This window comes from Azolla caroliniana, unplaced genomic scaffold (genome assembly GCF_043228905.1).
Source record: "Azolla caroliniana isolate FFs.n. ecotype wild unplaced genomic scaffold, voAzoCaro1.0.p SCAF_6, whole genome shotgun sequence".
Classification (NCBI taxonomy): Eukaryota; Viridiplantae; Streptophyta; class Polypodiopsida; order Salviniales; family Salviniaceae; genus Azolla; species Azolla caroliniana.
The window spans coordinates 11,504,133-11,529,389 of NW_028230441.1; the positions used below are offsets into that span (position 1 = coordinate 11,504,133).

Genomic DNA, 25,257 nt, shown 5'->3' on the forward strand with positions numbered 1-25,257 from the left:
TGTATCATCCATAGACGAAACACATTCTGGTTAGCCGTGATGTTTTTTTGGAGGATGTAATTCAGCCATTGCTTTCATGTACTAAGGAGACATCAGTTAGTTCCAGCGATGTGTATGACACTTTTCTACCTCTTTTTACAAGTGGACAGTTAAGCGTTGGCTCACTTGAGGCACTTTCTCAGCCTTTGGAAGCTACTCATAATGATGCAGATCATTCCATTTTTTATGCAGACTTACATGATGTACTTACTGATGAGAGGGCTAATATAAAGGAGGAAAAGATTGTGCCTAAATGGCTGGTGCAAGATTTTGCAAGGTAGCAAATTAGATGTTCCACTGTCATATTGTACCCGTTCAGGTTCTCATAGTGTTTCTTTTGCATCAAATTGTTAGGTTATGGTTGTCTCTAGTTATTGTGATGAGAATGAGCTTGTTTCTTTTGATGAAGCCCAAAATTCAGAAAATTGGATGGTTGTTATGCAATCAGAATATGATGCTATTATGAAGACTTGTACATGGTCTTTTAGTGACTTGCCTCCTATCAAGAAGGCTATTGGCACTAAATGGGTATAAAAGCTGAAGCATAAACCTGATGGAACAATTGACATGTATAAGTCTAGGATTGTTGCGAAAGGTTATGCCCAAGAAAAAGGCATTGATTTTGATTAGACCTTTGCTCCCACCTGCATATGAGTACTATTCGTAGCATCTGTGCAATTGCAACTCATCGTGGTCGGAATGTACATCAGATAGATATTAAAACAAAATTTCTAAATGGTGGTCTTCATGAGGAAGTGTATGTATATTCAGCCCCATGGTTTTGTGCAAAATGGGCATGAACATAAAGTGCGCATGTTGAGAAAGGCATTATATGGCTTGAAGCAAGTACCGCGTTCTTGGTATGAAAAGATACATGCCTATTTGATTGCATTTGGTTTTGAGAATAGTCCACTTGAAAGAACCTTATATGTTACGTGTGTTGATGATGTATTTATGATCATAGTTGTTTATGTCGATGACATATTGCTCATTGGTCCCTATAAAGGATCAGATGGATTCTGTGTAGTGGAAGAACCGTATGTGTGTGTGGATAGAGAGAGAGAGAGAGAGAGAGAGAGAGAGAGAGAGATTACAAAAAAATAGAAAACTGTATTACAAGGAAGCAAGAATGACCAACAGTTACAAAGAGAAGGAGAAGGTGCTTATGTAGTCACCTTCCCTCTAGGTTCTCTCACTAGAGGCGCCTCTTGGGAAAGAGGTCGAGCCTTAACTATGTCATAGTACATTAACTTCTATGACACACTAGTTACTATACAAGGAGGTGGGGTGGTCACACACTTGAGTATCGTATAGTGTGTTCACACACATGGGAAGTTGAGTTTGATTCTCAACACACCTCTTCAAACACAACTTCCGATTGTCGGATGGTTCGTTCAGACTGGTCTTCGGGTCGACTTGAGTCGACTCTGGCTTCAACTTCAAATGGTTGGTTGACTCCTGCTGCTCCTCGCTCCCCCTCAAGCTCGGCTAGTTGATGATCAAAAGACCTAGGTTTGTCGTGAACTGTCGCAACTTGTCACCTCTGAGTGCCTTCGTGAAGATCTTGTTGTCTACAAGGTCATACTTATGTGTTGTAGGTCGATATCTCCAGCCAGGACACGTTCTTGGATGAAATGGTAGTGCACCTCAATGTGCTTAGTCCAAGCGTGGAAGACTGGGTTCCAAGCGAGGTGAATATTGCTCATGTTGTCGAAGTAAAGGAGAATCGGATCCTTGATGGGAACGCCCAGATCCTTAAAGATTCTCTTGAGCCAAACGGCTTCACATGCGGTAATGGCCGTGCCCATGTATTCAGCTTCGGTGCTCGATTGTGCAACTTTCAACTGCTTTTTTCTGCTCCAGGAGATGGCTCCGCTGTCGAGGGAGAAGACGACCCTGAGGTTGATCGTCTATCGGCTTTGTAGTCGGCCCAATTGGCATCTGTGTACCCTTCGAGTCGTATTGGTGGATGCCGAAGTCCATGGTTCCACTCACATACCTTAGCACTCGCTTAGCACAGTCCAGATGGATGTCTCGTGGAGTTTGCATAAATTGGCTAAGGAGGCCGACCGGGTAACTCAGGTCGGGTCGGGTAATTGTGAGGTAGATGAGGCTTCCAACTAACTGACAAAAGAGCATCGACTCACACTCTCTTGGGCCTGAGTTGGCATCAAGTTTTAGATTTCGATTGGAGGGGTAGTGATGGGTTTACACTGTGTCATCCCAAACTTGTAAAGAAGATTGAGGATATAGTGTCTTTGAGAAAGCATGATACCGTAAGAGTTCGAATTACTTCTATTCCTAAAAAATAATGAAGCTCCTTCATGTCTTTCATTTCGAATCAGCTAGAGAGTAGCCTTTTGGTATGTTTGATGTCCTCGAGGTGCTCTCCTCCAATGACCAGATCGTCCACATAAATTATGAGCAATAATTATCCTCTGGAGTCATTTTGAATGAATAGAGAATTGTTGGACTTGGACATTCGAAAGCCAAATTGGTGAAGATATTGCATTATCTTTGAATGCCATGCTCTCTATGCTTGCTTGAGACCGTAGAGAGGCTTTCTGAGTCGGCAATTACGCGAAGCACGTGACATAGAAAACACCGAGAGTCGGGCAAAACAAAAACTATATTCAGAGCTGTATCCAATAATTCTACGCGCCTTTTTACAAGTTTTCCATGCCCTTTATATATCGAGTCATGGTCGGTTACGCTTGGCATGTGAACCGTTACATGCATTCATAACACTCTATTATTTTCTACGGCAACCACTATTTCCTCATGATTACGTTACGACTCATAACCGTCCCTGCGTCTTTCCTTTCCTTCGCTTTTTCCCACTTGGCTGACCAAGGCGGCCAACACATGGCATGCCTGTGGGACAGTGCTGGCACGATCGGACCCACCCCAACCCTTCACTCATCGTAAAAAATGTCCAGGATGTTCGGCTTTGGATGGTCAGTTTCGGTAGTCGCGACGGGGGTTATCGGAGGTTGTGTTGTAGGTGCAGCATCGATAGGCTCGGTCGCTTCTATGGGTGCGAGATCAGGGAATCCGCTCGGTTTTGTTGGCGCGAGATCAGGGAGGTTGTTGAGTCTCGTCTGCTCCGGTGCCGCCTCTTGCGATTGCGCCGGCTGCGGTCCTTCGTCCGTGGGAACACTGGTCGGCGCCCATTCTGGGCGCACGTCTTCGGTCGGGCCTGTAGTCTCTTGTATCGACTCCTCGTGTGGGACATCTTAGAATGACAGATAATAGAAGACAAGGAAAAACAATAGTACAGAGACACAAGTATTTTATTTGGAAACCCTAATAGGGAAAAACCACGGGAGTCCCAAAACTCCAAAATATATCACTATGGTGGGAGGAATATACACAAGAGACTCTAAGGCAACAACCTTGAGCTCCTCTTCGTTAGACGATGGTTACAATAGAGTTAGAACTCTCCCTTACTCTCTCTTTCTCTCTCTTAGTTATAGAGGCAACAAGCTTGAGAAACTACTCATCATACTCATAATGATTTGCCCTAAGTTTTATTTATACTAATACGACTTTTGGGATATTTACAATTCTAGCCCAAAATAGGCGTGACAAAACCTATTTACAAATATGGCCATTTCCGGATACTTCATCCGGAACCGATCTAGATATGGATCCGGATCCGATCTTTCTTCTTCCTCGTATCCAACTAATCCGGCTTGTGCTCACTTCCCATCTGGAGGGACTTGTCTCCTAAAAAACGCCCCCTTCACTCCGGCATGGGGTGTTTTGTCAATCCGACCTGTCTCTGGCACACGTCCAACTTCTCTGCAGTTAACACCTTTGTCAGCATGTCCAATCCATTCTCCGTTGTGTGGATCTTCATCAAAGCAAAGTCCTTTTCTTCTACCCGCTCTTGGAGCCAATGGTATCTCCTTTGGATGTGCTTGGTCCTCGAGTGGTAGGCAACATTCTTCGCAAGGTGGATGGCATTTTGGTTGTCACAGTAGAGTCCGGATTCCTCTTGCCGAATTCCTAGCTCTCCAATAAACTCCTTCATCCAGATTATCTCCTTGCCTGCTTCAACAACAACCATGTACTCCGCTTCTGTGGTCGATTGCACCACAGCCTTCTGCAACCTCGATTGCCATGAGACGGCTCCCCTGACATAATATGTCATTACATATCCAGACGTGGACCAACCGGTATCCACATCATGGATACCAGTTGGTCTATGATGAATGCATAGTGATATGTCATGTAATCGTTGTGGCCAAATCAGCGGACTACGTTCTTTTCTTAGGTGGAGCGACATGGTGTTCCTGGTGTCCTAATGATAGACACATCCAATCCACCATACTCATTGTTGCCAACTTCATCATGAATGCATAGCGATATGTCGTTCTTTTCCAGTTCTTGGACTGTTGCCACCTTCATCATGAATGCACAGTGATATGCCATTAAATCATTGTAGCCGAATTGGTTGACTACGTTCTTTTCTTGGGTGGAGCGACGTGGTCCTTCTGGTGTCCTCATGATGGACACATCGAGTCCACCATACTCACTGTCATGTGAGTGAGTCGATTCATTTCCATCTAAGTCTTTGTACTCATGCATTTTGGCCTTACCTTTGGTATCCGTCTTCGGACTTGGCCATGACGTGCTTTGGTCGCTTGGAGGCTCTTGTGGTCCACTCAACCTGGTTGAGATTGGACTTTCCTCTTATGTGGGCCTCGGTCAATCATCCTCCTCCATATCTGTGTCGAACTCGGTTTCGATTGTGTTGGATGAGACTGATTCGACTGTATACCAGGATGCCGACTCGTCAAATACTACATCCCTACTCACTCGTACCTTCTTGGTGGAAGGGTTGAAACACTTATACCCTTTGGCTTGAGTGAGTACCCTACGAGTATACATTTCCCCGACTTGGGATCGAGCTTCTGTCGCTTCTCGTCGGGAATATGTACATATGTTATTGAACCGAATATCGTGACATGGGATAAATCTCGTTTCTTCCCATAGAGCTTTTCGTAGGGGGTAACATCGTGCACTCTTGATGTTGTGCAACGATTCATTAAGTAGACGGCCGTATTCGCCGCTTTAGCCCAATATGATTTTGGCAGATGTTTCTCATTCATCATTGCCCTTACCACCTCGTGTATGTGCCAATTCTTGCGTTCGTCTACTCCGTTCTACTGAGGTGTGTGTCAGCAAGTAAACTCCTGCCTAATTCCTTCTTGTTGAAGGTATGTGGTAAAGGCGTCAGAGAAGTACTCTTTGCCGCCATCCAATCGAAGGCATCGTACATGGCGATTGGTTACCTTTTCGACTTCATTCTCGAATTTCTGGAAGTGCGAGAACACTTCATTTTTCTGGCGCATGGGATAAATCCAAGTATGTCTGTCTGGAAAAGTCGTCGATGAACGTTACGTAATACTAGCAACCACCAAATGTTGTCGTTTGGGTTGGTCCCCATACATATGAATGTATTACATACAAGATCCCTTTGCTTACGTTCCTCTCCTTTGGGAACGGTTGTCGGTGTTGTTTGCCGAATTGGCAAGCTTCGCACACGCCTGCAATTTCCTTTTCGGTAAAAGTCAGGAGTCCGATGATGACTCCTTTTGATTGCATTCCTTTGAACTTTTGGAGGTTGATGTGCCCTATCCTCTTGTGCCACAACTCTATGTCGGCATTGGCTCTCTGGCCCTTGACATATATTGCCGATTTCATCTTGTGAGAGTCAAGGATGAATATCTAGCCATCTCTCTGACAACAAGGAATAAGTCGGCCTTCTTTTTCGATGAAGCATCCTCTATCGTTGACGCAAACTTGCATGCCTTGTTCGACTATTTGGCCAACTGAGACCAAGTTCTTTGTTATTGTAGGAACATGTTGAACGTTCTTGATGTAGGATTGGTTGCCTCCTTCCCCAAATGGGACATTGCCGACATGCTAAATAGGGTGAATTGTGTCATCCCTAGTTTCCACATAGCTAGGTCTTTCGGGCTTTCATAGCTCTTTGAACCAATCCTCATGGGATGTCATGTGGTTGGATGCACCCGAGTCGACAAACCATACATCTTCTGGTTTGGAGGTGTTGGTCAGGTTGGAGGTTGTCATCGAGTTCGCTTTGTGCCTCATCACATACATTCCGCCACGATTGTCATAGTCGGAGTTGGAGGCGTAGTTTGTGAGTTGCCGACTTGTGGAGGCCGACTCACTCTTCTTTTTCCAACACTTTGCCTCATAGTGGCTGAATTTACCACAATATCTGCAATGGGAGGGCATGATTACTCTCCCTTCTTCTGGACGCCCCGCCTCGCGCACTCGAAACGTCTTGTCGGTAGTAGAAGTTCTCGGGGTTGCTCTTGGTTGTGTCGGCCTTGGCCGAATTGGTCTCTTCTTCCACGACCTTGTCCTCTTCCTCCATCAAAGTTCGAATAGAGCATGTGTCCTTTTAGTGTTGTCGTGAAGATTTTTGGCAATGGTGTGAAAATTGTGTGCAACAAACGAAATCGAGAAGATGCAATGTGCACATGTGAAAGGGGTGAAGGCCACACACATATGCTAGCATGTTGTAAATAGGATTGAAATGAGAATCCTAAAAGGAAAGCTAGATGTAAAGTTAAACATGTGCACGTGTGATGTGCACTCAATTATAAATATAAAAAAAAAGACTAAAGCCTAGTAACATTTAAGTGCATACATAGGGGTGGACCTCCAAGATAGGAGACAAATTACCTTACCACTAAAGCCACTACTGAGTGCTTTAGAATTTGTAGATTTTCTTTTCATATTCAGTATTTTGTAGGAAGCAAACGTATAGAAACTATGGGCACAAAACCATGGTTTTAGCCCATGGTTTTGAGCCCGTGGTTTTAGCCCATGGTTTTAGCTCGTGGTTTTAGCCCATGGTTTCAGTCCGTGGTTTTAGCCCGTGGGTTTCAGCCCATGGTTTTTGCATGGAGAGACCTATAAAAGCCTATAGTTGTGCTTGTCTAAGGGAGGCAAGTGATGTAACTAAAAAAGAAACTTTTAATCAAAGATCTGAGTTATCCTAATGGTGATGTATCTTGTCTCGTAAAACTAAATTCAAGGGTTCAATCTCTATCTCAATCTCTCTCTCTCTTCATCCATCTATCTATCTTCAATACTTTCTCGCTTATGTTGTTAAAAACATCGAATCCTTCCGGTCTAGGACCCCGGTGGTCCCGCTTCATTTCGCGAACACGCGAGGATTTCCTCGACATCTTACTTGGTGAACCCGACGTGAAGAAGCGGTAGGAAGGATCAAGACGAGGATCGACCAATACTTGGAGATGACATCCTCAAGCAATCAAGTGGGAGAGTTTGAAAGAATGATGATAATCCTCGAACAAATGATGAGATCTCGGGACAACGATGCAAGCGTGGAGAAGGCCGCCAACCGTGTCGTGGAGGTCGAGGGTCAATTTGATGGGAGGAGCATTACGAAGTTCCTAAATGTATTCAAAAGGGAGATGAATCAAAGGGACGTGTCTGAAGCATGACAAATCTCGAGTTTCAAGCGAGTTGCCACCAACAACGTCCAAAGGCGGGTCATCGAGCTTCAAGAAAGGAAGACAACATGGTCAAAGTTTGAAAGAGCAATATTAGCGGAGTTTGCGATGGAAGATTTGTCGAGGATGACTCGACATGTCTTAATAAAGTGGATAGAAAAGAAAAATAAGAAGATGAGTGCCTTGAGGGTATACGACGAGTTCGACCAGATGTTTAATCGTCTCCCTGCCACGGACCAAGTGTTGCTTGAGGAGGACAAAACTTTGTACTTCCTGAAAGTTGTGGATATGAAGGATAGACGAGAATTGGGGATTCTCCTTGAAGATGATACCCAAGTGAATGGGCTTGTCGCAGACTGGGTTGCGGTGAAGAGAGCGTGCAACAAGATCGATAGGCGTCATCAATGGCTTGATGATATTGACTTGGTAAGGTCAAACGTAGAAAAAACAAGACCATCTAAAGAAGTCGAGCTGCCTAAACAAAGCAACCTACATGAAAAGAAGATTGATGATGACTCAAGGATGGAGAAGGCCACTTCGAGGGAGGATGAATGTTTCGGAACACTCATCGTGTTCGAAACATCGGATGATGAAGGAGCAAGCCTAATCGAAGCTTGCATCAATGGAAATAAAGAGCGTGAGGCTAGCATAATTGAGGATCTAGCCGCTAAAGACGACATCAAGGAGGTGACTATGAACAAGAAAACAAGTGTCGACAACGACCAGGGCCAGATTTTCTCCGCACTTGTTCCAAAGACTTGGGTAGTTGTGTCCAAGAACCAACGTGAAACCCAAGAGACGGAAGGTGTCGGCGAGGAGCCGAAGATCGAAACGAATACATGCGACGAAGAGAGAAGCATAATCGAAGCTTGCTCGATTAAGAGGGTCAATGGGTACGAGGCCCATGAGATTGAAGAGATAACCACGAAAAATGACATCGAGTCAGAGGTGGCTATGGAAGAATTAATGGCAGATGGCCGCGTCGAGGATTCCTTCACACAAGTTACGGAGACTTGGGCAGTTGTAGAGAACCAACATGAGACCCAAGAGATGGAAGGTGGTAGTAAGGGGAAGGACCAAGATGGTGTGCACAACATCGAGGCGAAGATATATATCGACGATTCAATGGTGAATGATGGCAGTGACAAGACTTTCCCCACACTGGTTCCAGAGACTTAGGCAATTGCGTCCGAGAACCAACATAAGACCCAAGAGAAGGAAAGTGGCAACAAGGGGGAGTTCAAATCTGATGTGAAAGATAACATCAAGACAAATGGATTCCTTTGCACATGTTCTAGAGACTTGAGCAATTGTGGTTCAAAGCCAATGTGAGACCCAAGAGACAGAAGATGATGGCGGGGAAGTGAAGGTCCAAGCTACTGCAAATAATGATGTTGGGCAATGGCCGACAAATACATAAGGATCTATTGAGAGACAAGCTCAACATCGGCCGGATCGGCTGAAGAAGTCGAGGACCGGATCGGTTGGGACCGATCGGTTAGGCCGAGTGCGTAAACCGGGAGGTCGTTAGGAAAGATATTCCGTGAGGAATATATTTGGGAGTTAGTGTAGGAGCTCTTGATGAGCATTGAAGTACTGTCAGTACTTCGGTCAGTCCTTTTATGACTTGTATAAAAGTGCTCACTGAGCACGTCTTATGTACAGACTGAGTATTATTATTGAATATAGTTTTTTGCATTCTCTCTCTCTCTCTCTCCCGGGTATACCGTGTAAGCTCAAGCTCTCCATTAAACCTGAGTTTCCTTCCTTCTGTTCGGTCTTCATACTTGCTTCCGCACGTTACTTTCTACATGGTATCAGAGCGTGAGGGTTGAGAACCTCTCTACAACCGACACAGCTTGACGAAGAAGAACAAGAAGAACGATGGATAGAGGCATGGCGAGCTCGCTTCCAACAGAGAAGCTCGACAGAACCAACTACGCGTCTTGGTCCTACAAGATGCACCAGTACCTGCTCGGGCACGACTACTGGAGTTATGTCGAAGGAGCTAATGACATGGCACCCGAATCGACACAAAGAGACTTCCCGTCGTGGGAGCAATCGGCGAGCAGGGTATTATACTGCTTCGCGTCGTGTGTGGGCGAACAACTATTGAGCTATGTTCGGGATGCAAAGACGCTGAAGGGTGTGTGGGAAAATCTGAAGAAGATTTTCGCCGCGAGCACCACAGCCAGGAAGCTTCAGCTCCGACAGGAGTTGAGCAACCTACGACAACGCGACTTGTCGATGGCGGACTATACCTCGAAGATCAAGGATATCTACGACTCCCTCGCCTCCATAGAGGTGAACATCGAGGAGAGCGAGATGGTCCAGATCTGTCTCGGAGGTTTGGCGTCGAAGTTCGGAGCGTTCCGAACGGCTGTGTGTACCCGGGAGAATACGCCGTCCTTTTTCGACTTACAGTCGATGCTCCTGGTAGAGGAGAACCACGCGGGTGCGTCTACAAGCACGCACACCGACAGCAGAATGTTGTACACGGAGGGAGATAGGCCCCGTGGACGTGGAGGACGAGGCGAGTCGGGGCGCAATGGAGGCGACCGACGAGATCAAGAAAGAAGGCACCGAAGTGATGCCGACAGCAACTCCGGACCCTCCGGAAACAGGGGGAGTCGAAGCGATGAGAACCGGCAAGGGAAGGCCATCGCGGAGTGCTGGTACTGTGGCAAGAAAGGCCACAAGGAAAGTGAGTGCTGGAAGAAGCGCGCCGACTCGAAGAGAACTGGTTCCGGGAACGGCTCCAGACATACCGACAAGGGAAATTGGCAGTGATCGCACTACGCCGAAGAGTCTGGGAGAGCTGGAGAAGGGTCTGTCTTCGTGACGAGACACGAAGCAAACTCAATGAAACAGAGCACCCCGAGATCGGACGAGGTGTGGTACGTGGACTACGGCGCATCAAACCACATGACGAGCCATAAGGAGTGGTTCTCGTACCTTGAAAAACCGATACAACCGGGAGTAGTCGCAACAGGAGACGACACTCCACATCCGATCGCGAATGTCGGAGAAGTTCCCCTTAGCCATGTCGGGCAGAAAGGGAAACTCATGAACGTGTTGCACGTTCCGACAATCACGAAGAACTTGGTCTCGGTCGGACAGATCGTCGACCAAGGGATGGAGGTTCGGTTTACACACCTCGGGTGCTTCATTGAGGAAGAGGGTCGTGTGATTGCGCAAGGGCGCAGAGACGGGAGGATGTTCATCCTCGATTCCACTTACGGTGGCACCGCAATGTTCGGAAAGGGACAAAAGACCGAGTCGGACATCGACTTGTGGCACAAGCGGATAGGCCACGTCAACCACCAAAGGACCGTAGTATACATCCAGAACCGGATCGGAGACAAACTGTCGGCGCACGAGCTATATTTTGGAACGAAGCCGAACTTGCGACACTTGAGGGTGTTCGGTAGCATTGCGTATGTGCATGTACCGAAGGAGAAAAGGAGGAAGCTGGATGCAAAGGCCGATAAATGCATCTTGGTTGGTTACTTGGACGAGTAGAAGGGTTATAAGTGGTATAACCCTCGCACCAAACAAGCGCATGTCAGCCGCGACGTTGTGTTTGACGAGTCCGCGTCCTGGTACCTGCCCCCGACTACGAACCTCAACTCCAATCCGAGCTCTGACGATGTGGTCAGCGAGGCCGAGATGCCTCCGGATGAGCCCGAAATTGAGACCCGCGAAGAGAGTCCGATTTCACTCCGGTTAAGTGGACCGATTGGACGACTGAGTCGGTATTAGTCCAATGAAGAGCCGGCGAGTAGTGGAGACTTGGTTGTGCATTCCCTGCGCAAGAAGCCAAGGAGACGGCTTACGCGCAAAGAGAAAGGGAAGAAGAAGGTGTCAGATTCCGGCATGGAAAGGAACGAGTCAGACCGACGCGAGTCCGACTCCGAGGGAACTGGTGACGGGTCTTTAAAGGTGAAGACCGCATCGACCGAGAAGGCCTCGACATCGGCTAATGTGAGATTACGCCGATCTACCCGCCAGAAGAACCCAGTTGTGCGGTTCGGATACAACGAGTACATGGCGCATCATTATGCGTACATGACCCGTGTAGCGGAAGTGCGTGAGCTGGAGAGCTACGCAGAAGCGGCTAAAGACGCGAATTGGCGCGCCGCGATGGAGGAAGAGATGCACGCATTGGCGGAGAACGAGACCTGGGACCTAGTTGATGCACCGAAGGGTGTGAAGCTGATCGGGTGTAGGTGGGTGTACAAGGTCAAGTACAACACCAATGGCTCGGTCAACCGGTACAAGTCTCGGCTAGTGGCAAAGGGCTACGCGCAGAAACACGACATTAACTACGATGAGACGTTTGTGCCGGTCGCGAAAATGATGACCGTCCGTGTTTTGCTCGCAGTAGCTGCGGCGAAGGGGTGGCACTTACATTAGATGGATGTAAAGAATGCGTTCCTGCAAGGTGACCTTGAGGAACAGGTGTACATGGTACAACTCCCCGGATTTCACTCCGGAATGAACTCCTCGGCAGTATGCCGACTGAAGAAGTCCCTTTACGGACTGAAGCAAGCCCCGCGTGCCTGGAACGCGAAGATCACGCAACAACTGCGTCGGATGGGCTTCGTCACGTCAAAGTCGGACTCCTCCCTGTTCATCTGGAAAGGTCGACTCGGACCGGTTAGTATTCTACTATATGTTGATGACTTGGTCATCACCGGCGTCGACCTAGGTGAAATCGACCGCGTGAAGCTCCAGCTTGCGGCATCGTTCGACATGAAGGATCTGGGGGACCTTCATTACTTCCTCGGGATCGAAGTGATCCGTACCCCCAACGGCATATTGATCAGCCAACGTCATTACGTGTTGGGTATGCTCTTCAAACTCGGGATGGCCGACTGTAAGTCCATCTCGACTCCTCTGGACAGAACCATCAAGCTTCGTCCCGATACGGGAAAGGTATGCGACCCGACGAGGTTCCGACAAATTGTCGGACGCCTCATATACTTGACCATCACCCGACCCGACCTCAATTATCCGGTCGGAGTGATCAGTCAGTTCATGGCGCGACCTACCGAGGAGCACCTTCAGTGTGCGCAACGCATACTTCGGTATGTCAACGGCACTAAGGACCGGGGACTGCTATATCGGACCCGTGCAGCCACGCGGTTAGTCGGCTACACCGATGCTGATTGGGCTGGCAATGCCGCCGATCGCCGATCCACGTCTGGATATGCGTTCTCCTTCGGGAGTGCCGCGATAGCGTGGAGCAGTAAGAAGCAGCCGATAGTTGCACTGTCGAGCACCGAAGCGGAGTATCGAGGAGCGGTTGTCGCGACATGCGAAGCCATCTGGTTGAAGCGGCTACTTAAGGACCTGTAAGAGGAGGTGTCCGATCCAACGACGATCTACTGCGACAACCTCAGCAGCATCCAGCTCACGAAAAACCTTGTTTTCCACGCACGGACCAAGCACATTGAGGTGCACTACCATTTCGTCCGTGAGCGTGTCCTTTCCGGTGAAGTCGAACTTCTATACGTTCCGACGGATCGGCAGGCTGCCGACATCTTCACCAAGCCACTTGGTCTAGACAAGTTGCATCAATTCTCAGGTGCGCTCGGGTTGCGTCACCTTGACGTGCCGAACTTGAGGGGGAGAACAGTCCCGAACGACCAAGCAAGGCAGCAGGAAAGGAACGGACACCGCGACACCGAGTCGGTTGACAAGTTCGACATTGGATCGGCTGAAGAAGCCGAGGGCGGACCCACGGAAAAGTTTGGAAGCAGGCAGAAGGGGAGCAACCGAAGGAGAGAGCCAAAGCCAACCACGCATGAGGAGGATGACGCCATCGAGGGCGAGAAGACCGAAGACGAGTTGGAGACAGCCAACTCGGACGAGAGCGAAGACCGATCGGAGGTAGCCGAGTCGGTTCGTATTTTTGATTCAGACACGCTGAATCAACCGAGGCCCAAGCGGAAGAAAAGGCAGCAGGAGAAGCGTCAACACCGCAATAGTAGAAGAGCTGATAAGGGCCGCATGAGCAGACAAGCCGACGGGAAGGGTCGAAGCGCGCAGAGTCGAACAGGTCGAGCAAGGCGAGAAGCCAGGAGGAATCGGCGCTGTGAAGATCCCAAAGAGCCTCAAGTTGAGCTTGAGGCGGAATGTTGAGAGACAAGCTCAACATCGGCCGGATCGGCTGAAGAAGCCGAGGACCGGATCGGTTGGGACCGATTGGTTAGGCCGAGTGCGTAAACCGGGAGGTCGTTAGGAAAGATATTCCGTGAGGAATATATTTGGGAGTTAGTGTAGGAGCTCTTGATGAGCATTGAAGTACTGTCAGTACTTCGGTCAGTCCTTTTAGGACTTGTATAAAAGTGCTCACTGAGCACGTCTTATGTACAGACTGAGTATTATTATTGAATATAGTTTTTTGCATTCTCTCTCTCTGTCTCTCCCGCGTATACCGTGTAAGCTCAAGCTCTCCATTAAACCTGAGTTTCCTTCCTTCTGTTCGGTCTTCATACTTGCTTCCGCACATTACTTTCTACAGGATCTCTCCACACTTGTTCTAGAGACTTGGGCATTAACCGATGTAAGACCCAATGACAACGAAGAAGCAAGGGTTGAAGCTGATGTGTGGGAGGAAGAGGTCAAGCAAAGTATAGAGACAAAAGCTGATGTGTAGAATAAAGAGTCCGAGCAAAGTATGACAAGGGATGACAATGGTCAAGTGAGCCATTAGAATCCGAAGGATGTGATCAAAACATCTAGCAAAGACGCTAGTGTGAAGATTGTCAACTCTAACATGAGATTGTATCATGAAACTAGAGAAAGTGAGAAATATAGAGCATGGTTGCTTAAGGATCTCAAAGTGGGCATGCACTTGAAGGTACTACATGGGGTAGTCAATGTCATTATTCAGATAAAGGCTTGGGGAGAAAGACACAAAACAAAAATGTGTAACGGGTCAAAGTGCCTTGAGCAAGGAGACGATCGGGACAAAGGTGAAACATGCATAAAACCTAAACAGTTATGTTCGGAAGGAGAACAATGAGCCATGACAACTGGTCATGGTAAAACAAAAAATGAGCGAATGATATGGTGGATTGGGTGGCGACAATGGTTCGAGTGAAGGGAATGGACATGCTTGAAATGGAGGAATCGTACTAATCACCATAGCTGAAATCTCACACACTCACTTCTTGGCACGTACTAGAGGACGTGCGCTTTGGTGGGGGTGGATGTTGTGAAGATTTTCGGAAACGGTGTGAAAATTGTGTGCAACGAACGAAATCGAGAAGGTGCAATGTGCACGTGTGAAAGGGGTGAAAGCCACACGCATATGCTAGCATGTTGTAAATAGGACTGAAATGAGAATCCTAAAAGGAAAGCTAGATGTAAAGTTAAACATGTGCACGTGTGATGTGCGCTCAATTGTAAATATAAAAAAAAGACTAAAGCCTAGTAACATTTAAGTACATACACATAGGGGTGGAAACAAGGCTTGAACCTTGCACCTACACGATAGGAGACAAATTACCTTGCCACTAAAGCCACTACTGAGTGCTTTAAAATTTGTATATTTGCTTTTCATATTCAATATTTTGTAGGAAGCAAACGTATAGAAACTGTGGGCACAAAACCGTGGTTTTAGCCCGTGGTTTTAGCCCATGGTTTCAGTCCGTGGGTTTCAGCCCATGGTTTTTGCATGGAGAGACCTATAAAAGCCTATAGTTGGGCTTGTGTAAGGGAGGCAAGTGATGTAACTGAAAAAGAAACTTTTAATCAACGATCTAAGCTATCCTAATGGTGATGTATCTTGTCTCATAAAACTAAAGTCAAGGGTTCAATCTCAATCTCTCTCTCTCTCTCTCTCTCTCTCTCTCTCTCTCTTCATCCATCTATTTATCTTCAATACTTTCTCGCTGGGCTATTAAAAACATTGAATCCTTCCGGTCCAAGACCCCGACAGTCCCGCTTCATTTCGCGAACACGCAAGGATTTCCTCGACAACGCATTGGTTCTTGTTCGAACATGATTCTCCTAGACCACAACATCGACTGGAGATCGAAGAAGGAGAGAGGATTCTCCCTAAATCCCCTCGCGAGGACTGCCGACCGAATGGCTCTGAACCAAGGTGCTAAGCCTCCGAGGCAAATCTGCACCATTTCATCGTTGTCAATGTTAGCATTGATCGACCCGAGGGCATCACAAAACTCCTTGATCTTCAAGGTGTAGCTGTCGATTGGCACGTCCCTTTGTTGTATATCGTTCAATTCTTGATGGAGTTGAAGCTTTCTTGTGGTTGTGTTGGCCGCGAAAATCATCTTGAGGTTCCCCCATGCCTCGGGCGTTTTCGCCTCTCAGTTCTAGTTGAGCATATGATCATGGACGCATGATGCAAGGTAGTACAATACACGACTCACCGCTTGCTCCCAAGCTGGGTAGTCACCATGTGTTGGGTTGGGTTGATTTTTGTTTGCTCCTTCGACATAACTCCAATAGCCTTGCCCGACAAGGTATTGGTGCATCTTGTACTCCCAAGATGCAAAGTTTTTTTTGTCGAGCTTCTCGGTAGGAAGAGTGCTTCCCATCTGAGTGTTCATTGTCTAACTTCTTCTTCTTCTCCTCTTTGATACGAACTGTGCAGATTGCTGATACAACGATCAACCGGTTCTTTCCGAACGTGGGCTTGGGCACAACACACGTAAAGGCGATGGGCTTGAATCAAGCTACCACATGCTTTGATACCATGTAAAGAATCAGATGGATTTTGTGCAGTGGAAGAACTGTATGTGTGTGGAGAGAGAGAGAGAGAGAGATTACAGAAAATCAGAAAATTGTATTACAAGGAAGCAAGAATGACCAACAGTTACAAAGAGAAGGAGAAGGTGCTTATGTAGTCACCTTCTCTCTAGGTTCTATCACTAGAGGCGCCTCTTGGGAAAGAGGTTGAGTCTTAACTACTTAAGGAATATGTGTCATAGGATATTAACTCCTATGACACACTAGTTACGATACAAGGAGGTGGGGTGGTCACACACTCGAGTATCCTGGAGTGTGTTTACACACACGGGAAGTTGAGTTTGATTCTCAACAGTCCCAATGAGAAGCACATTGATGACTTTACGGTTGATTTGCAAGCCTCTTTCGTAATGTCAGATTTGGGGCATTTGCATCATTATTTGGGCATTCAAATTATGCAAGTTGATGGTGGAATAACTTTGTGTCAATTGAAATACATTGACATATTATTGCAATGTTTTGGCCTTGAAGACTGTAAACCTATTGCCACTCCCATGGAGACAAGTTTACGTTTGAGCCTTCATGATGTTGGAGATGCATTTGAGGTTGTTCTTTATCAACAAGCAATTGGATGCTTGATTTACTTATGCATAACCCGACTTGATATTCAGTTTGTTGTCTCTCAGATGAGTAGGTTTATGCATTGCCCAGGAGTTAAGCTTTGGTAGGCAGTTAAGTGCATCTTTGGCTATTTGAGTGGTACCCGACCACTTAGATTGTTTTATCCCAAGGGGGGATCACTACCGCCAGGACTTGCATGCTTTTTCTGACTCTGATTGGGCCGGTTGCTATGACACTCACATGTCCACAAGTGGTTTTTGCTTCATGCTTGGTAGCTCATGTATATCTTGGTTGAGCAAGAAACTGCCTATTGTGGCCACTTCCAGTTGTGAGGTTGAGTATAGGGTAGCTTTCACAGCTACAGTTGAATCCCTAAACCCTAAACCCTAAAGCCATGATTCCCTCGCTAGGCCTATTAATGATTTAGGTGCAAATAGACACGTCGTTCATTCACACACATACTTTCTCTCATACACATTCAGTTATATATATTTATACATATGTACATACATATGCACACATGTCTGCGCCTTTCTTATAAACCCTAACAGAGCTTCCTTTGCTTTCATATTGAGGCGATGGTATTCCATTCTCGAGCGCAACGTCCCGCTGTGTTAAAAGCAGACAAGAAACAGAGTTCCTTCACTCTGTGTTTCTTTCCAAAAGAAGAAGAAGAAATCGGTCAAAGTAATGCCCATGCAATTTCACACTTTCGTTTACATATATAGCCTTATATACAGATGAGAGAGACAGAGACAGATACAGAATGGGTGTGTGTGTGTGTTCTTGTAAAGTTGTGTTGTTTATATGTGTGAAATATACGTCTCTTGGGAGGTGTTTGTTCTTGCATTGAATTGAATTGGAGCAGAAATGAGATGGGAGGTGAACTGGTCTTGGGATGATGAGGTTTAGCCAAATCGGAGTGCATTTCACGCTTGATCTTTGCTCCCTTTTTTCCTTTCGAAGCTCAAATTGTTGATATCCTAGAAGCGGGAGAGGTTGAAGCATTCTTGGCGTGAGCACAATGAAGAATCTCTCTAATCTGGGATAAGGTCTACCTGACCAAGCCAGTACCCTCCCCCCCCCTTCCATCTGCGTCGATTGTATCTGTAAATATTTGATCCATGTTGAAATCCATGTGTGTTCTGCAATTTATCACAGGTCTTCTACACTTGAAGTGAGTTTGGGATGATTCTAGCGTCTTGTTCCCCTATCATTGTGCTTAATTAACTTGAACTCTTGTGTCAAAGCGTTGTTTTCTGAGTTAGGGTAACATGGATCTTGACTTAGAAGAAGAGATTGGTCAATTTGAGTTTATTGTTCCATTCTTGGTCGAGTTCCAAGTTTGGTCTTGTCGTAGTTTCTTGAACAGGTGTTTAACAGTTCTGGATTTTGACTCCGACATCGGTAGTGGTAAGAGAGGTAAGTTAAGCGATGAAGAGATTGTTTAATTGAATCCACAAGTTCCTCTCTATAATGAATTAGCATATCTTGTGGTAATTTTATAGGCAGTACATTTTGAGTGTGAGTGTGTATACGATGGCTATGGCTTTAAAGCTATTATTGTCCTTCCTAGCATATGTTTTTTGTATGAATTGTCTGGATTTCTTGACAATTCTCCTGTCAATTCCAAATATTAAGATCAATACGTGAAAGTTGTAAAATGCATCAGGAAGGATTTAGACCCAGAAAATGTGCCACCAAATTTAATGGTACTGAGATGATCATTTATGTCTAACATAGTTGGTGGTCTCTAACAGAAGGGTAAATCTCACACGGTTTCACAATGCTATACTCTGATAATCATATTAGATGGTGCGTTTAGACATTTCCTGTTACGATTATTTGTGCTCAATTGATGAACATTTATGTTTAACATCGTTGGTAATGTCTAATGCAAGGGTAAATTTCACACGGTTCCACAATGCTATATTCTAACAGTCATGTTAGATGTTGCGTTTAGAAATTTCGTGATACAATTGTTTGTGCCCAATTAATAGCATCAAATCAGCAAATCAAAATTTATTTGAAAAGCTAGGACAACCCATCCAACCTTTCTCAAGCTATATCTACTGCTTGACTCAATCTTAATTGTTATGCTGCATTAATGGCAATTTGTTGCCTTACTTTCAATGTAGCTGCTTCATCTAACAAAGCTTCACTCTGTGAATCATATCATGTAAACTTCAATAGAATCTAATGGTGTTTAGGTTCAATGTAGCTGCTTCATCTAACAAACCTTCACTATCTGAATCATATCACGTAAACTTCAATAGAATCTCACTTCACCACTTGTGCCAATATCACGTAAACTTCAATAGAATCAATCATGAAAGCTTCATTCCAATTTTTGATGCTTATGCAATTTTCAGCTTAGCCTAATTTATTTTGTCTTGTAGATACTGACATTATTCTAGCATTCTTTCAATTGAGAGATGCCAAAACCAACCTCAGAAGGGAAGAAATTCCGGTAACCCAAGAATATTCATGTGGGTTACGAAGATATTCTTCCTTCTGGTGTAGTAGAGCTAGCTCTAGCTATGATAGTGTCAAGTGTAGGTTGGTATATATTATTCAAAATAGCTTTCTTAATTCAGTTGCCTCTTCCACCATATCCTCTCTTGTACGATCTTTCCCTTGTTCTTCGGCATCCAAATGCTTCTTGAGTTGTGCCTGCTGAGAGAACAAAAAGGTAAATGTAAGGTGAGACCACCACATTTTGACATCAACTGCTCATAAATCATTAAACATCATCAAATGACGATTCGTTAACATAGAATGTTCTGCAAACCTCCTCCTCATCAGCATGACCCATATCTGTTGATTTTTGCAGGTCATCTCCTTTACGAGGTAAAATGTGAATATGGATGTGAGGCACTGTTTGCCCTGCCTGTGCACCATCTTGTAAAACAAACCCTTGGACAAAATATGTAAATATAATGACACAATAAAAAGCTAACAGTTATAGAGAAATGCACCAACGTTGTTAAAGCCTAGTTATTCGTTGCCAAAGAAAACTTGACACAACCAATGAACTGCTTTAAATTCACAATAAGAAAAGCAGGGCAATAAATTAAACAACCTTGTATATATTTCTGCAACATCTTATTTCGTACAATACAAGAATTAGCATAAGAGAGAACCTAAATAAGAAAGACGTCAAAGTTCACCACGCATTACCAATTGAAGACCAAAAAATGAAGACTTCACCTGAATGCCGAACGTTACAGAGTTTGCACCATAATGAGGTTCCAATGTAGAAGCTACATTCCTCGCAGTCATCCATAGATCTGTTGTTTCATCATCAGTTAAGTCCACCATACGTGGTACAACGCACTGTCGTAGTGTATTTCGTACACTACATGAAAATAATATAAAATAACCGATTGAATAAATATGAAGAAAAAAAGAAGAAAATATCAAAAAAAGTATTATATGCATAGTGCAAGATTCGAACATTGCACCTCCATGTTAGTAATGTAATGTCTTACCATTACACTAGCATTTCATTCATGTCAAAAAGTAGATGTCCCACATGAAAATAGTAAATTCAAGTAGGATAAACTTTAGTTAAAAGAAAAACGCATGCTAAAATAAAAAGCTACGCATGTACATCTAGCGTGCATGAACGCTATAGTTGATAAAAAACACATAAGTTAGAAAAAGCATAATCACTTTAGATAAAGCATATAGTCTATCTATAAGAAAAGCATGGAGTCTATAATTAGAGAAAAAAAAGCATGGATTCCTAAGACTCCCTCATCACTATATAAGGATGGGGAGCACAATGTAATAGGTGTGTGAAAAATATTTGGAAACCAGATATGTTTCTAAAAAAATACCAATTAATAAACTATACTCATGGGATTCACGAGGATTCTATATCATTCTCTTTCAACCCAAATTTATATTCTTATATTCATATTGATTAATCTAATACAATACACTCGTGGGATTCACAAGTTTGCTATAACTCTTTCTTACAATATATTTATATTCTTATTAGCCTTAAAACTCTCCTCTTCCTAGTCCAAAACCCCAGCGGTTCCCACCCGACTCACGCAAACGATCTGGCGCCGAAAGGCACGACATCAGTTTGAGCTCACGAGTACATGTGTGATTTAGTCAAGGATGAACTCGAATCATTCATTTATGCTAAAACCTTGTGATAATAGATATCTTGATCATGAATTGAAAGACATAGACAACAAGTGTTCATGTGTGCACTTCCACACCAAATTATAATGCATGCACAAGAATTTGATATGTGATAATTGACCATTTTGTTTAAGTATTCAAGTAGAAATAAAGTTGCCTTACATGTGAAGCCTGTAAAATCGTTTAAGAGTGTATTCACATAGATAGGAAGTGACTTAGATATGCAAAGATCGTATGTGCTTTATATGCTTCAAGTAAAGCTGACACATCTTCCATATGAAAATTGAACTTGTTTTCTAAGTATTCAAGTACGAATGGAACAAAACCACTACTTTCCCAAAGGGGAAGAAAGAAGGATATGACCTGCATACACAATGCACATGCTTGAGAAAGTAGATTTAATAGGAATAGAAACCCATACATGGTCTAAAATTTCAAAGTACATGTCTCTCGGAAATGGTAAAAGAAAAGCATCTGACCTGGTACTATTGGCCTCAGGTTCACAAACGCAAAAGAATATTTGGTTGTAAGAAACACCTCTCCTGTACCGATCTTGTAAGGCCCAAACATGAAATGTTCTTGTGTCGCCTGTTATATATGTACACATGTTTTAGAAAGAATGGGTTAAGGTTCTGTGAGTGATTTCCATCAATAATTTCTTCCAATAATAATGTCAAATAAAAGAATGTCTGAAACTGTGTATATAGTCATCGCAACCCTCATAAGGCCATGATTCATTATTCACAACACATAAGAAAATAAACGATCTTTCATATCTACCCAGAGAAAGAACATATAATCTACATTAGTATTGGCTTCTAGTACATGTATTAAAGCAAAGAACGTTTGTTCTTTTCTTTCGTGCTGACCTCTCCAATCTTAAATTCACATTCCAACAATCAGTATTCGACGATGTACTCAGAGAGAGAGAGAGAGAGAGAGAGAGAGGGAGAGAGAGACCTGGGAGGTAGTTGCCATGGCTGCTGAAAGCGTCCGTCTGCAAAGGAATTGAGCGGGAGGAGAAGAGGAAGCGCCGATGATGAGAGGAAGAATTTGGGAGTGAGAGATGAAAACACCGTTGGCTAGACACACATAAATACACACGCACACGCACACATACGTATATGTATACGTATACGTATACGTACATAACATCTAATGAAAATATGATGTATGTATGTATTGATAGAATCATAGATTGGCACGTCGTCATATTCGTGATCTTCGCCATATTCGAGAAAGAAAAAAGAAATCGCCCCAAAAGATCATCAAACCATTCGTTTCTCATAATAAAAAGGATTTAATTCACTAATACTTAATAAACTCACCAAAACATTAATTAAATCGCTAATAATTAAATAATTAGGGTTTCAACAAAACCTTGAGTTTGCAAGCCGAGAGAACAAGATGTAGTAGGCATAATTTAGAGGGAGGCGAGGATGCATGCCGAAAATAGGAAATATGATCGAAATTAGTGTTTTGAGTCGAAACCCTAAATTTCAAGCTAGGAACAAAATGGAGGGGGAGGCGAGGATGCAATTTGTTGTTCGTTCAAGGGAAAAAAACGAATACTTTTGCATGCATTTTGTATTCATTCATGGGGGAGGTGTGAATATGTCAATCTATGCATAGAATAGACGAACAAAAATAATAAATAAGGAACTTGGAGAAGATAAGGAAAAGAAATAAGTAACAAAATAAAGATGACTATATGATGATGGATGGGAGGAGATATGTGTTTGCCGTGAAGAATGTACATATCCGGAGCAACCCCCCACGCACATCAAGTTTGGGACACATTTGTAATTCTAGATAAATCTCCTCAAAATACTATGGCCATATGGTCGATATGAAACGATAAGAAAGCCCAATGTATAGAATAGGAAAAGTCATTATCCTTTTGGAATCCGCAAAACTAATTTAGTATGATAGTGATTGTTGGTCAAGCAAGTAGCCAATTAGTAGTGGGCCCGGTTTGGTTTTGGTTCGAGTCGGTTTCTTTGCCTTGAAATTGAACCAAACCATTTAAATTCAAACCGTTTAGGGAAAGTTGAAAGTTGAAACTAAACTGAACCATTTAATAAAAACTTTAAACCTAACCGCTTATGTCAAATTAATTAAAAAACTAAATAAACCAAAAAACATTAAATTAAATTTATTAAATCAATAAAAAAACATTAATTAAACCATTAAAAGGGGGTTGAAAAAGTTCACCAAAAACCCATAAACCTTTAAGCCAAACCTATAAACCAATAAACTTGAGTATTGGAACGAAACTAAACTGAAACCAAATCATTTATTTATAACCCGAACCAAACCAAACCATTAAACTTTTTAGAATGGTTTTAAATCGTTAAACCATGGCTTAACGGTTCAGTTCGGTTTAATTACTAAACGATCAAAGTTGATCGATAGGATCTTTCGGCCACTATAGTGTGAAAGAGCCCATATCATAAGTGTGAAAGAAGAATAGGAGAAAAAGAAGGAGATGAAGAAAGGACTTTTAGGAGTTTGCAAGATAGGAAATCAAATAGTTCTTTAGTTTTGTAGTGCTATTTGAACTTTATCCAGTTTGTATTATCTTCCTAATATAATATCATTGCATTCTTTTCTCTTCCTCTACTCATTGTAATTTTTTTCTCTATACTCAGTTTCAGTATGGAACAAGCCAAAACTCTTAAGCTTGTGGTCGTTGGATCCAACGCCAACACATCTAAATAGCATAGCTTAGAGGGAAGAGTGCAAGGCTCTTAACTTGGTGGTCATGGGTTGGATCCCCATGGCTGGCGGTAGTCATGCCATGGTAGATCTCCGCACAAACTAGATGTATGAATGAAAGTGTCATGTAAAGAAGATATCCAGCCGGCCTAGCTCAGATGGAAGAGCGCAAGGCTCTTAACCTTGTGGTCATGGGTTCGAGCCCCATGGTCGGCGGCATTCTTGCCCTACTTTATGTTCATCAAATCTAGATGTATGAGTGAAAGTGTCACATTGTCGAGGATATCCTCGCGGATGCGTAGAAGTCGGGCAGGACCACGGGGGTCTCCAACCAAGGAATCAGGAAATCGAGGAGGGAGGAGTTTGGGGACTGCGTAGGTCTTAAGGCCACGGGAGAGCGGGTAAGTCTAGCGAACGAGAGAGAGTAAGAGAGTCACGCGTAGACACAGACACGGGCCAAGACACTGAGAACAAAGTATGTTAGGTGGAAAGAGTTCTATTATAACACAGGTGCACGGTGCAGCTTGTGATTACAACCGGATCAGAGCTGGTGATCGAGCGTAGAGCTTCGTAAAACCCCAATACAAAGAGACGTCCGTGCGTAGAAGGTCGATCCCCGGGTCGGGAGCACTCGGATGTCTACCGCGATCAGGGGAAGCGCCTTCTTTTGCGATCAGTCGTCGGTCCTTCTCTGTATCCTCTCCTCTCGATGGCATTTTTGAAGACAGTCAAAGGTCGCCCCTTTTATAGCACAAGGGACGACTGTTACAAGCATTCATGACCCGTCACCCCTTTGTCCTAGATTCTCTCCTCGTAACTCTCCCTACTTATGCGATGTCTATATCTTCTTTAATGCTCTAACTACCTAGTACCCCTCCTTATACTCATGCCTAGTACTTAAATCCTATTTAATTCCCTCGAGGCATGCACTCGCGTATACCGGTGTTCCTGCGCGTTTCACCTTGCTTCCGCTTATGGCCCGGAATCTTCACGACAACGTAGAGAAGGCATTGAGCTGCGTAGGATATAAGGTATGGAGCATTCACATTTCGAGTGCAAGAACATGCACCAAGATCTAAAGTTGTGGTCATGGGTTTGATCCCCGCGGTCGTCGGTAGTCATGTCATGGTAGATCTCAGCGCAATGTAGTTGTATGAATGAAAGTGTTTAGGAAAGAAGATACCTAGCCGGCCTAGCTCAGATGGAAGAGCGCAAGGCTCTTAACCCTGTGGTCATGGGTTCGAGCCCCATGGTCGGTGGAGTTCATGCCCTGCTGATAGATGTCCATCAAATCTATATGTATGAGTGCAAGTGTCGCATAGAGAAGACACCCAGCCGGCGTATGACATATGTGTGAAACCATTTTTAGAATTCAAGGTATTAAATACTAGAAGAATATAAGGTATGGAGCATTCATATTTGGAGGGCACGAACACAAACAAAGATTTTAAGGAGAAGTCAAACAAAAAGTAGGAGA

General features: G+C 44.3%; 1 protein-coding gene and 2 non-coding genes across 3 annotated transcripts; 2 read left to right on the top strand and 1 right to left on the bottom strand.

Annotated features, from left to right (window-relative positions):
• Positions 1-19,223: 19,223 nt before the first annotated feature.
• LOC147863078 (bifunctional bis(5'-adenosyl)-triphosphatase/adenylylsulfatase FHIT-like) lies at positions 19,224-22,120 on the bottom strand. The gene is made up of 5 exons (XM_087321768.1): positions 22,023-22,120; positions 21,529-21,650; positions 20,085-20,250; positions 19,696-19,866; positions 19,224-19,577 (listed from the first exon to the last, which is right to left on the bottom strand). Exons 1-5 carry the CDS (start codon positions 22,038-22,040, stop codon positions 19,479-19,481), a joined length of 576 nt encoding a protein of 191 aa, XP_087177894.1. The 5' UTR covers positions 22,041-22,120; the 3' UTR covers positions 19,224-19,478.
• A 1,803-nt stretch (positions 22,121-23,923) lies between these two features.
• Positions 23,924-23,996, top strand: TRNAK-CUU (transfer RNA lysine (anticodon CUU)). The gene has a single exon. It is a non-coding gene; the product is annotated as a tRNA-Lys (tRNA).
• Positions 23,997-24,966: 970 nt separating this feature from the next.
• Positions 24,967-25,039, top strand: TRNAK-CUU (transfer RNA lysine (anticodon CUU)). Its single transcript has one exon. It is a non-coding gene; the product is annotated as a tRNA-Lys (tRNA).
• Positions 25,040-25,257: the final 218 nt, after the last annotated feature.

Bases quoted from the DNA above. Each gene is read 5' to 3' on its own strand.
- LOC147863078 (XM_087321768.1), bottom strand. The intron at 19,867-20,084 runs GTAATGCGTGGT...ATTTCTCTATAA, and splicing joins CATTTTTTGGTCTTCAATTG to CTGTTAGCTTTTTATTGTGT. The intron at 19,578-19,695 runs GTTTGCAGAACA...TTCTCTCAGCAG, and splicing joins GTCATGCTGATGAGGAGGAG to GCACAACTCAAGAAGCATTT.